Genomic DNA, 13482 nt, shown 5'->3' with positions numbered 1-13482 from the left:
TCACATGTGGGGATTGGGTTTCTTGAGAGCAAAACAAACCAAAAGAATGATTGGTTGTTTGGTGATAAATAATATATATGATCAAGACACAGACAACTTTCACTGTTCTGAATTTGCCCTGTAATTGTGTATACATAACTTTTTATGCTAAGTGCCTCATCTTCCATGAAAGTAATAGTTTAATTTTCAATGATGCCTTAAGGTTTGTTATTCAATTAATGTTTTAGTTAATTTGCAAATCCTGTTTGAGTTAGAAGCTACCTAATCTGTGCTGATCAGAATTTAATGGATTTCCTGTGGTAGCAGAAATATACTTTGGATCTCTAGTGCATATTATGAAAAGACACACCTCCCAAAAGTTGGGGCTTGATCATTTAGTTGTCTTTTTTTAGTGTTTAGATGCTAAAGAATCTGTTGTTTGAACTGCTTTGCATTGTTGTAACCTGAACTGACTATAAAATCTGATTTCTGACTTTTCAACTCTAGGAATCTCTACCACCTGTCCAGTTTGACTGGAGTAGCAGTGGCCTTACTAACCCTTTAGATGGTACGTCTCTCCGTAGAGCCTCTAGCACCAGAGCTAGAGATAAGAAAGCTACAAAGTTCAGACAAACATCTATCTGCTGATTATTTTTTTAAGATATACACACACACACATATATAAAAATATATATATATAATACTTATTTCTTACTCCTAACTTTGGAAATTCAGGCTTTCTTTCTGATTAACAGTTCAGTTCCCCTATGTGAAGTATTACATAGTTTGAAAAATACATAGTTAAGTATTATTTTAGATTCCTGCCATATGCTAGTGACACAGTGGCAATATTAGCACTTCATTACGTATAACTGCAGATTATAATGAAACTCTGAACAAATGAGCATTTTAGGTTGATGAGTTTTACTTCCTAAAAGTATTTTTCACCAGTCAGCTATCTCTTTAGACATCTTCTGAATGACAAACTTCTGTAAAGTGGCTACTTCAAAGCACAATATTTTATCCACAAACTGTTTGCAAAATATACACTTCCTGAGCTGAAAGTTTTCAGATTTAAAGATAATTTTATATTTCAAAAATGTGACTTCATTCATTATCACTTTTGCTTAAACTAAAGAGCTAATTATAGCTAATATATTAAAGAGGTAGCTACGAACTTGTTTGTATCTGTAAATGTATATAGTTATCACTTAAAAAACCCTTTACCTATATCTATTTTAATAGCAAAGTGAGTTGTGCCACTGCCTCCAGTGTCAGCAATGTAAGTGCATGCAAAGGAAATAAAACAAGTTCTGGAAACTTGTTTGATTAACAGACTAGAAACCTACTAAGAAACTCCTTTACAAGGAGCCTGCTGACAGCAACTGATTGATGACACACAAGTTCAAAGGCAGGCTCAGATAAAGTGCATCTCTTACTGCACTGGTGTTGCCACACTGTGTTGTTGCAGAATGTGTGGGGTGTAAGAGTTTGGATAGCAATATCATGGTGCTGAAGGAAAGCCTGGATGGACCCTTTTGCTGTTGTCTGGTGTCTTACTACTTCAGTCAATCATCATGCTTTCTTTTTAACAAACAACTTTAAAATGTATCTTGGTTTGATTTCTGTTTTAGTACTAAAGGGGAACAGTATAATTTGCCAGTGAGGAACTGGACATAAGAGTGGCATTTGTTACCCAGTGGCCACACTGCTTTAAGATAATGGTAATTAATAGCTTAAAGCCGCTAAATAAAATTTTGATTCTTTTTTTTTCTTTTTGTTCTTTGCTATTTGAGGATCTGCTAAGTTTTCCTGATGAAAGAATGGCTTTCAATTTCAGTGAGGGGAGGAAAAGTCCATTATTTTTAACTATCAATTGACCTATATATTGTTTCCCTTTAACTGGTCACATCTCTCTCTCTGGGTCGTGCTGGTTCTCTTTCATTTTTAGATTGAAATAAATATTTCTATTTTAAAGTTACTAGTGTTGATTTCCTTGCTGCATTGTACATGAGGAAATGTGCACTGAATTAAGTTGTTAACATATTAGAAGGTACAAACTAATACTGTAAGCATTGTTTTCATGTCGATTTTTAAATTGCGTACTGAGTACTAATTATAACTTGCATGTTCAAGTGTGTGTCTTACCCCTTTTTACACATAAACCCCTCCCTTGGCTTACCTTCTATATGGCTGCCTACCAACACGGTCACTGAATTTCAAGCTAGTGGAGGTTCCACTCTTCTGAACCTTGATTTCTTTGGGCCCGTGGATGACAGTAGCTCTAGCAGCACCACCACAATCCCAGGTCAGCAGAGTGTTCAAACCACAACTGTAAGAATATAACAACTTACTAAAAGCATGAGCACATCACTTGACTTTCCTACAAACAAGGAGAAGTTTTACATTGCGTTTCTCTAAAATGTCTCTCTACTGCGTTTTTCCTTTAATCTGTGTTCTGTTTTCTGATGTTTTGTATCGAGTACGAAGTATTTAAAAGGTACTGTCAGCTCTGTATTTGTCACCTGCTGAAGGAATGAATGGCTTTTATGCTCTTGCAAATAAGATGTTAAAACACTTTTTTCAAATGAGAAATTCAAGAAGTTAATTCTTCTAAGCACTTAAGGAAAAATGGTGTAGATGTGGCAATTCCTAAAAGATGAGGCTTGCTGTCTTCTCTGCATGTCTCCAAATTACAGGATTATGACGATGTTTGGAAGCCATGTATGAATATAAATTTATCAACCTTGGTACATGACAGCCCAAGAGGTCATGGACTACTCCTAATAAAACAGTGAAAAAGGTGTTTTAACAGCCTTTATAATAGAAAAGAAGGGTAGTTGCATGTTTGTGGGATATTAGAAATTCATTAATGTTAATTTTGAAACCAAAGCACTTTATCTGCAATTTACTCCCTTAAAAAGGAGATGAAAACACCACTCTCTCATTGTGTGAAAGTAATTGAATTCATTTTTCAAATGTTTTTTACGTGCTCTGAGTATTTTGCACGAGCTTGTGAAAACCTACACTTTGAATAAATTCCTGCAGGAATTTCAGGGAACACTTTGGGGATTTGTTCCAGTGCATAGGTTAAATTGATAATGCAAGTACTCCTTCAATACAATGCCTGAAGCCATGATAATCAGTTTCTTCACAGGAAAGATATTTTTCCTCTTAGTGATTTTAATTTTTAAAACCCATTTATAAGATGTTTGGGGTCCTCCCACATTTCAAATAAATGATGATAATTATTATGGTATTTTTTCTTTTTAAAAACATGCTTTTTTAGTTTTAAAATCTAATCACTGAAAGCAATTTTATGGCATGGCAATCTAAATGACTTTTTATTCCACCCTTGAGAAATACCATTATCAGATGAAAGAGGGCAGATTTGTCATGGAAGTGACAGCTAGCAAAGTCAAGGTGCTTGAGTCCTACAGATTCTTTTGTAAATGTGAGCCAAGTCCACTGACACAAGTCACCAGTGCCCATTACACGTATTATTGCTTGTGTGGTTGGGTACATGCATTATTGCTTGTGCAGAAGGTGTGCACTCTGGAAGGGCTTACTGGAGGAATACTCTGTTAGTATTTTATTGCATTTTATTTTTTATGTTGTTGTTTCATCAAGTTACAGGTATCACCTTCTATGGTATGCCCTATAGTGCTTTTACTTTTTTTTTTTCTTCATTTCTTTTGGTTTGGCTTTGGGTTTCTTTTCTTACTGACTTGTTTCTGGGAAAGTCATTTGTTTCATGGCTTGCAGCTCGTGTGTTTGTGTGTGTGTTTAGGAGCTTTGTGTGGGGTTTGGTTGGCTAACTTTCCTTCAATATCTCATTAAGGTTTTACAGTGGTTTCCTTAAATACTCTCTCAGCATCTGAATAAAATGGAGAATATGCAACTCTTAAAAAATACATAAAATAATTGAAAGACAAATTGCTTTTTTTTTTTGCTTAAAGAAGATACTTTTATCAGTAGAAGTTTATTCTTTCTTTGGAGATTTAGTTTTACTTGCTATAGATTGACACAGAATTCTTCTCAGTCTGATTTCATCAGTACTCAAAATAACTTTTTAATAAAAATTTTCATTCCACATTATGAATAGGGAGTTAGTCATTTCTAGTATTTTGCCACAGATTTAGTGTATTGTTTTATTTTTCATGTTAATGGTTTAACATAAATGCAGCTGAGTAAGAGGTGCCTAAAGAACAGTAAATTAAGCAGTGACATCCCAAGACAGGACTGTAAATGGGAATATCTAAATGATGTAATTTACAAGGTTGCATTTAATGTTTGTTGCAGAGTTGCATGTCAAAGGGCTCCTTCCTTCAATTAGTTTTCCAATTTGTACCTTAATGGGATTTCGCAGGCTTCTGCAAGTCAAAGTGTATTTCTTCAAGGCTTCCTCTCCCTGATTGAAAGTGGATATTTCATGGAATATTTAGGCTTTTTCCTATTTCTAAGTTCTGTAAACATCTGACATTTCTAGGAGTCTTGGTATACTGGTCTCAGGATAGTACATATTTTGATATTTTGCTTGGAACTGGATCAAATCAACTGAAAATCCAGACATAAAAAAACAATTATGTTAAAAGGACAGCTGATTAATTTCTAATCAACTGTGTGGAACAAATCTTCCACGTCCTGCAACTTAACCAGATGATTTTCTTTATTTCACATTTTGGTCAGCTTAGTTTCCTCACAATAAAAGAAGAATTAACTTGTCCCAAAAGGATAAATGGTCAAGACTCTGCTTGTGGAGAGCTCATGCAAAGCAGGTTTGAGGATGATTAACATCATCTCTTAGCACACACAGTGCTGCACTTACTGGTGGTAAAGGCAGGACAATAGGCACTGGCATTTATTTTTAGTAATCTTTTGGTGTTTCAGGAATACTTCTAAAAGCATCTTGATCCTGAGAATCACCAGCAAACATTAATAAATGCAGGTTTTGTATCAGGGAGCTGCACAGGACCACCAGGTCCCAGTATTTGCAATGTTTGTTCTGCAGCAGGATGAAATGCTTTTGTGTTGTCCACACCAACAGGCACAAGTGTGACACCTGTTTAGCACAGAGGTGTCTGTGAATAAACACAGTGCTTATGAACAAAAATTCGGTGCTGTCTTTGAAAAACACCTTGTGAATGGCATATGCATGCTTCATGAAACCTGCAAAGCATTAAATATCTGAAACTGTAACTAGAAAAGTATCAGCAATTTCAAATGCAACAAAACTTGCTGTAACAGTCTTTCCTCTTGATTTATTTTGGTAATTCTAATTCCTATATTTTTTTTAAGAAATGGTATGTAATATTTAAAAATCCTAGAGCTGCTGCCTACTGAGATGTGATGCTTGATACTAAACAGATAGAATTCAACTCATACATATATATTTTTTGCATACAGGTTTCCATTGTTTGCAGTGTTTTCAGAATGAATTTGCTGGTAAAATTTGAAATCCATTTGCAACAAAAGTGATGTCAAAATTCAGCATCTGACCTCAGATACCTGAAGCTAGAAATTCAGGGCTGAAATATTCAGATTCTTAATGCGTTAGAAATACTTGAAAGTTGAAAAGGGAGCAGAGACTAAAAGTTTTGGTGGTCCTGTGCATATTAGTATGTAACTTTTTTTTAATGCCATTCCACTTTTGTGTTTCATAAAAGCTTCTTTTCCTCACTTAAAATTTCAACACAGCTCCTAGTGAAAAGCCTGATACTAAATGAATGACAAACTATTGCATGCCAGTGTTGTTTGTAATCTCTAGGTGAAGAGTTGGTCCCTGTTAACATGCAGTGTTCTTTTAATACAGGCAGTTAAGTTGAAATAATTGAAACAATCCATTTCTGACACAGCTGACATTTTTATAGAGGTTTTACTCTGAAAAGTCAATCAGACTGGTTTTGTTTACTCTCAGACTGAGACCTTGTATGCCAGACTTGATCCAAGGCATGTGTTTTGTACTACAGCTAAAACAGCTGCTGAAAAAGGATGGGGAGAGAGGATGATGCTTCAGAAACACAAACATGTTCTGTCATGTTCTTTTCATGTATCTTGAAATTATAAATGATTCAGATGTTTACAGAAAACAGTCTCTAGCAAGTTGGTCTATGACTAATTATAGTTATGACTCTGCTTGCCTCCAACCATCACTGATTATTATTTTATACTATAAGGTGTGGATCCTGAGTTGTATGAATTGACAACCTCAAAACTGGAAACTTCCAATGCAAGCAGCAGAGTGACTGATGCTTTTGCAAGGCTCATGTCCACAGTGGAGAAGGCAAGCACGTCCACAAGGTAAATGCTCTTCATTGCACGTTATTCTTCTGTTTCTAAGGGTGGTGTGAAATGTGAGGTGTGAATGTGTGTGCAGTTTTAGGGCAGAAGTTCTTGAATGATCAAAAGGCTTTAAATTTTAAATCTGTAGTTCATTGTACTGTAGTTCTTCTTTCAAATTATCTCACAAGTCTAAAATAAGATGGGTAAGAGTTTATGAGCTGAAGGAAAAAGATCACCAGGACCTATGCTGAAATGGTAGGGCCAAAGACTAAACAGAAGGAAGCAACTTTCTGAACACCAGAGCTGATTCCTGAGAGGGGCAGGGTAATCTGAGTCAGCTCCGTGACCTAGGGCTGAGACAGAAGACTCTCCTTGGACTCTGTGTTGCACAAGTAAAATGATAACAGACTAATGATTATGACTCTGTGTCCCTGCACAAATATTTCTAACACCTGTCAAAACTTCAGTGAACAAACATCAGTTTAATTTTGCTGTTGCAGGTTAAGAATTGAGTGTGTAGTTGGTTTAGGATGTCATTTCTGCCTCAGTGGAGCACATGTGAAGTAATTTGTGCTTTTTTTATAGGTGGTATCTGTAGAAAGGCTTTAGACATCAAATGGCTTGCTTGAAGTCTGGGCTTTGATTGGGTCCAGAATCATCTCTCCATTTATAAGCTTGCAATCTTTGGGTTTATTTTTTTATGTGTATCTTAGCAGTAGGATCCTAGGCTGTCTTAACATATAATTAATGTCTGTGTCCTTTAAAAGAAATGTTGAGGAATCTTTTCCAAGTAAAACACTGGTTTTTGGAAGTGTATGCCTCAACGTGCAACAAGTACATGATAACATATCTTCACCCCCAAGTGAGCTTTAGGGTTTATTCAGCACTCTTAAAGTAGATGTGTTTTCATGCAACAGCCCTTAGGAGGAGGCACAGTAATGGTGGGGTGGAGCTGGCTTGCTTAAAATGACTAATTTGTCATTTTCAAGAGTTCTTTTCAAGCATACTCTTTTACTGAGAAAACTATCTTCCCAGTTTTCCTGCAGTGATAATTTTGAAAGTGAACATGCAATCAACAAGCCATGAAATTTCCAGAGAGAGCCAGTAGAGGGAACTCCCCACTTCGATGCTGATTTTTGGGTCTTTTGGATTGCCTCTTTTTCTATCCATGGAGTGCACATACTCTTCCTGGAGATACTGTAGTGGAAGTTTGGCTTTCAAGAATTAGAAAACATAGTTCAGTTGAAATACTTTTGTATTATATTCTAGCTTAATTTAAAAGTAACCATAGCAGGCCATTCAAACTCTAAATGTATCTTTGTTGTGTCTGCAGTCTTTGATTTGTACCTTGCTTTAAGTTGTCTCGGCTTTTTGTTGTCAAAGGAACTTTGCTTAAATGAGTGTTGACCCTCATTTTTCTGTACTGGTTTTTGATGTGAGGGGTGTGGGGTTTTTTTTCCCAGTGCTTCCACAATGCACTTGAAAGCTCTTACTTGTGGTCTTAAAGCTCTTTATCCAGATGTCAGAGCTCTTCCCCTGTTCTGGAGAGCATTGCTTACCAGCAGGAATTGGTTCTAGATCTGTGATGTAGCAATATATCAGACTGGGACCTCAGACTTGGAGGTTTAATACATTTTGCATGTTCTTATAAACTCTGAATTAAAAAAAAAAAAATTCAAGTGCTTTTTCTTCTTGATTTCAAATTCCCCAAAACAAAAGCAGTCTGTTCTTTCAGGCTAGAAGCCTTCTGAGAAATAAGAAGGTATAGCCTCAGCAGTATGCCAACTGGTGTGGCACAGTGTTAGCTTTTTGTAATAAATTTGTTTTTCTTTTCAGTTTTTTTTAATGCTTTTGTAATGAACTGGAGACTTTAAAATAGCAGTGGCTGGGTACAGCCAGCTCAATGAGAATAAGGTTCATAAGCCTGGAAATGTTAACTATTAGAAATTCGTGATAACTGACTGAGGAAGACCAGACCAGTGGATTAGGATCACTTTGATGGCAACTTCAGTTGTGCTGAGGCTATCCCATGTCTGTGACTTGGCTGAACTCAGGATCTTTAGGGTTAAGTTTAGAGTGAAAATACCACTGGTCAGCTGTGGGATGCTGTGTGAAGAGTCATCTTTGTCTAAAGTAGCCCTGTCTTTAGTGGCAAAGTCATCTCTTGAACCAGAAAGTCTGTTTCTCAGCAGGAAAGTATTGGGAGAGGAGGAAAACTTCCCCCTCAGCTTGAGCCTGAAACCCTGACAGCAGCAGTAAGTGTTGAAGGTCAGGGATCCAGAGCAGCATTCCACAGAGTCTCCAGCCTTGCCTAGTTCCATAGAATTGGCAGAGATCAAAAGTTTATCTGCTGTCTTTTTGAAGGAAAGCAGAGCACTGATACCTTTCCAAGAAATGGCCAAAACCCTCATTTAAACTGGAAATACTCCTTGGGGATGGTGTTGGATGGAGCAGGCTAACTCTTAATTACAGAGTATTTTTAAAGTGCATTTCTCTAATCAGCTCATTGTTGCTGATAAAACCTGGCCTTGCTGGTGCTATCCTAAAAACCCTTTGCAAACATGAGAGGTGACTGAAGCCCTGAAAGCCTTGAATGCTGCAGGAAGGGGTTGGAATGCAAAACAGAACAGTGACATGCAAGTGATGGATGGACAAAGCATTCCCTCTTTCTTGCCAGGTTTTCTTCCAACAACTTTCCTGCCTGTAAGTCTGGTTCATTTCTTGTGGCTTAGTGTTAACTTGCCTTTGAAAAGGAAATTTAGTGCCTACAGATAGAGGGGCTGGTACAAATGCTTGGGTAGGGGTATCCCTCCTGTCCTTCTTGGGAGGGAATGTGACCTAGTGTAAGAGAAGAGATAGATGGGGACAAAGTGTGCTGTAGAGGATTATTTTGAAACCTCAATGGGGCAGAGACTGTTTTGATCCAGAGATGGGTTCTTTCATGGTTTTGTAGTCAAAAGTTCTGATTCCAAAGCAGACAGAAATATGACAGCTGCCACTGATGGTCCACTCACTCAGGTACCTGTTCTTTAAGCCATGGCACCTAGAAATGAGGAGTGCTTGAGCAGGAGAGGCTCTGCAAGACTCCTCTCCACAGATCAGGGCTTAGCAAAAGAAGCTCTTGGCAACGGGAGCATCTTCAGCAAAAGTGGTGCCTGAAGTGAATGCTCAGTTCCTTCTCTTGCCTGTATTAAAGAACATCACAGTTAGTAGGCAGTTTCCTACCTTTAAAAGGTAAAACCTGTCTGCAGTGATGATGCTACTTTGTCTTTTAAAATTAGAGTTAATGAGTAGCTCCTTAGGGTTGCCCTGGTGATATTTGCTACCAGAAGTGTTGATTGTTGCCCAGAAAGGGTACTTGCAGTGTCCAGTTTTGTTGTATTGCAGAGGAACCTGCCTTTCTCCATGGAGGAATGGAGAATTTTGGCCATCTTATCCCTTTCTGTACTGAGATGATATCAAAAAAAGGGTTTGAGTCTCATTACCAAGTGTTTGTATCTATAGTTCTATCTTGGTCACAGTTAAGCAGTGGTTGCTGTGTTAGTGTAGTAGCTTCTCCTGCTTTAGAGATACCTTTTACATTGCATTGGAGTAGATAAATTATTGCAAAGGGGAATATTCCAGCCAGAAGGGGAGCAGTGGGTAACTGGGTGAGATTGGCACCTCGCTGGTGTGCCTGTTCTGCAGAGAGCAGCTGGCACAGCAGGAGTGATGGCACTGACAAAGTGCTGCAGGTGACCACGGAGTGAAAGGCAGCGCTGCCTCTGGGGCCCAGCAGTGCCATTTTTTAGCATGCTGTAGCTGAGCAGAGGAGGAAGAGGAATATAAATAGCAAGGAGTGTGTGAGCTCCATCTAGCCTGATGAACAATTACAGGAACATCTCCAAGGCAGCCCTCTTCCCTTGGCTTCCTCTGCCAAACACTCCTTTGTTAGCTCTAAGTCCTTGATCATCAGGAGTTGGTACCTTTAAGAGGCTTGTGGTAAGTGATTATTAATAGTGGCACCAGATACTGATAACACAGTGGTGGGTGAGAACCACATTTCAACAGCTCAGAGATAGTCCTTTGAGTGCAAACAGAGCTGACTGTGAAGTTGTTAGAGGAGGCACATATTGGCTCTCTGCTTCTTCCTTCAGTAAAACCAGCACACAGCTTTGTTTATCCTCCAGAATTTGGTAATCTGCCTAGTCAGTAGCTCGTGAAATTCCACTGCAGCAGAGCAAAAAAAGTATTGCTGTTCTGTGAAGGTAAGTCAGATTTAGTATTTAGGCTGCCTCATCTAAAGAACTTTGATTGAGTGGGGATTTCAAGTAGGAAACAGAAGTGATAGTTCAGTGTCAGCACAATGATCAGTGGTGGTGGTCACCACAATCATCAGATGTCAAGGATGCATTTGACTCCAGCTCTTTTTTTCTTCTAGATAAGGAATTCTGAGGCTTCTGTGGAAGCAAACTTGTGGCCCCTTGCTTTCCTCTGGTCTCTGCTCAGGAAGCAATCCTCATGGGGGCTGACAAAAAGTACATGCTGCTTCATGATTTGAGTGGACATGGCCCTCTCATGGGCTTGGTTTAAAGTTTATAAATAAGACCAGATACAGAAGGGAGATTTCTGAAGCGTTCTAGGGAAAGCAGTTTCTTTGGTTCAAGCATTTTGTCTCAGATTTTTTTCCCACAAAGGTGAAGGAGCTTACTCAGTTGCAATTTCTTACAGGATTTAACAGATGCCTTTTTGAAACTGGAATAATGTTTGATGGAAAACTGAATATTTCTAGTGGTAGGCAGTGTTCTTCAAAGATAAGCCAGATATGTGTAAAGTGTGGATGTTTGGGCAAAGGAGGGGGGTCTGTAGCAGTCTGACCCAGGCTTCATTTTACTTGGGAAGTGTGAATTTTTTGCATAATAGTGAGAACCAAGTGACATGGGATTCAGACTTCTTTATTCATTTGTGCTCAGTAATTCTTGTGAATAATGCAAAAGGCAAAGTAAACCCTAGTGATTCCCAAACTGCTGTGTGCATCATGGCTGCTCATACTCCTGCACTTCAAAGCAAGTAGATACACTTATTTGTGAGGCACCTTCTGCTGCTGCTGATTCTGAGGGGAAAAAAGGTTTAGGGATCACAATGTAGAGTGGCATGATAGGCAGTCTGAGAACAGTCATGTTGAAAACACAAGATAAGTGCTTTCTTATTTTAAAATGACTGAGAAGTAACTTAGGCGTTTCTTAATGTCCTTTTAAGATCTTTTCCATTTTATTTTCGAAGAATTGTACCAGATTTAGGTAGTTTAGAACTAATGCTCCAACTGTTTTATCTCTAGAATATGGGCATGATTGTCTCTTCAAGTGAGTCTCTTGACTCTTGAAGCTGCTTAAAAAACAAAGGAAAAAATCTGTAAAAATTATCATTTGAATAGGACTTCTTTTCCTTATTGCAACAATATACACAGGAACATTTTGCTGGCTCTCTCTGTTAACATGTTATTGGTAGGCAGGTAGGTATTATAACATTAGACTACCTTCAAGTAGCTTACAGAAGTGCCTGTCAGTGGGAGACAAGCTGACAGAACATTGCTTCAATCAGTGATTGTTTCAGTGATCCCAGGGCTATCAGGTACTGGATTAATGCACTTTGTTCTTTTCTTCCCAACAGGAAGCCTAAAAAAGAAGAACATCTTAGTGAAGAGGCTGCCAAGGTGATTTCTAGCCTTCCTGACTTAACTTTCATGCATGCCAAGGTGTTGATGTTCCCAGCCACATTAACACCTTCAACAAGCTGCCAAGAAAAGGTAGACTAAAGTGATGTGAATTGGACGTTTTCTATTGATTTTTTTTTTCTTCCCTCTGCGGGTCGTAAAAAGCAATCTTGCTTTAATTAAAAAATATCAAGTTCAGATGATTTGTTGGTAAGCAGCACTAGAAAGGTATACATAGTAATGTATATTTATTTACATACTGGAGTCCTAAATTTATATTAGAGAAAAATGTAAATAATTGGGGGTAAATCTTTTTGAAGATCTATTCTTTTTGTTGTGCTGGGCTGTATACATTTATGTCTTTGTGAAATACACTGGTGGTGTCCTTCTTAAAAAACTTTTAAAAGTTAAAAAAAAAATCCTATAAACACATAATGAAAACTTCAGTCTTCACAATCTGTGAAGTTCCCCCTTAAGACTTTCAGATTGCATTGAGCAACATTTTCTTTCCTGCATATATTAAAATACTTCTTGCTGGAAAAAAAAATCAAAAGGTAATGTTTTCCCTTTTGTGGGTTTTTCAGTTATTGTTTCTTTAAAACCCAGTAATTTCTTTTGTGTTTTAACAAGCTTAAGATGTGTTTTTCCTTTTCTTTTCCCTCATCCCCTCCCCCTGTTTGATTGGTTGGCTGATCAGTTTTTATGTTCCTGAACTTCAGTAGTATGGCTCTGTCATTGTATAGCCTTTTGAAAGGTATGCTGTCAGTAATTTCTTGTTCCAGTTATGGATTACTGTCTAAACACTTGATACTTGATTTTTATTTTTTTTTGGTCATTAGAAGGTTGTCTGCTCTTAATCAGTTTGATTTGGAAAAGAAGGACCAAAACAATATGAATGTCTTACAATGAAATTTACCTGTTAAAAATTTTTATGTTCTATTGTACCACTATTCCTGTTTGATTTTGCACAGTGTAAAATGACATAATCATAGATTGCTATGGTTTTAGGCTGTATATACAGTAAAAAACTATGGGTTGTAAATGTCTGGGGAAATTCCTATGGAAAAAAGAGAGCTATGTCGAAGAACCTCTAAAAAGGTCAATATGCATGCCCAAGGTCTTTTGAGATTTAAGTGTGTAAATTTCCTTTTAGCTTACACAAAATAAAATAATTTAAAAGATACATATGTATACAGCCTGCTATCTTTTTTTTTTTACAGAATGTGTGCATTGCTCACTTTTCTCTTAGTGGTAAAATTGATGTGCTGTAAGACCTTCCCACAAACCACACCTGGCAGGGTCCTGCAGATTTTCTTTCAATTCTCCTGTCTCTTATCATGTTGGGAGTCAATCTTTTACTTCTGTCTCCAATTTCCCTTCTGGCTTGTAGGGCAATGTGGCTCATGATATTTAGGGTTAGAGACTTCTTCAGAGCAATGGACAAGATTCAGCTGTAAGAAACACCAGCTATGGTGAGGTGAGAAAGGACAACTGGGTTTGCTGATTTCTTTGCTACAGAAAACCAGAAA

At 37.7% G+C, this 13482-nt stretch overlaps 1 protein-coding gene across 2 annotated transcripts in view; it reads left to right on the top strand.

Annotated features, from left to right (window-relative positions):
* AFTPH (aftiphilin) overlaps positions 1 to 13136 on the top strand; it is a 42419-nt gene extending 29283 nt beyond the window's left edge. The window contains exons 7-10 of one of the 2 annotated variants that reach the window (XM_064414948.1): positions 487 to 547; positions 2204 to 2287; positions 6156 to 6279; positions 11911 to 13136. In XM_064414948.1, coding sequence (XP_064271018.1) covers positions 487 to 547; positions 2204 to 2287; positions 6156 to 6279; positions 11911 to 12055 — 414 coding nt within the window. In that variant the 3' untranslated portion in view covers positions 12056 to 13136. The remainder of the gene's footprint in view (positions 1 to 486; positions 548 to 2203; positions 2288 to 6155; positions 6280 to 11910) is intronic. The other variant, XM_064414949.1, reaches the window with a different exon arrangement.
* The last annotated feature ends 346 nt before the right edge of the window (positions 13137 to 13482 follow it).

This window comes from Passer domesticus, chromosome 3, assembly GCF_036417665.1.
Source record: "Passer domesticus isolate bPasDom1 chromosome 3, bPasDom1.hap1, whole genome shotgun sequence".
NCBI lineage: Eukaryota > Metazoa > Chordata > Aves > Passeriformes > Passeridae > Passer > Passer domesticus.
Note: the sequence above shows the minus strand (reverse complement) of the source record. Positions and strands in the feature narration are given on the sequence as shown.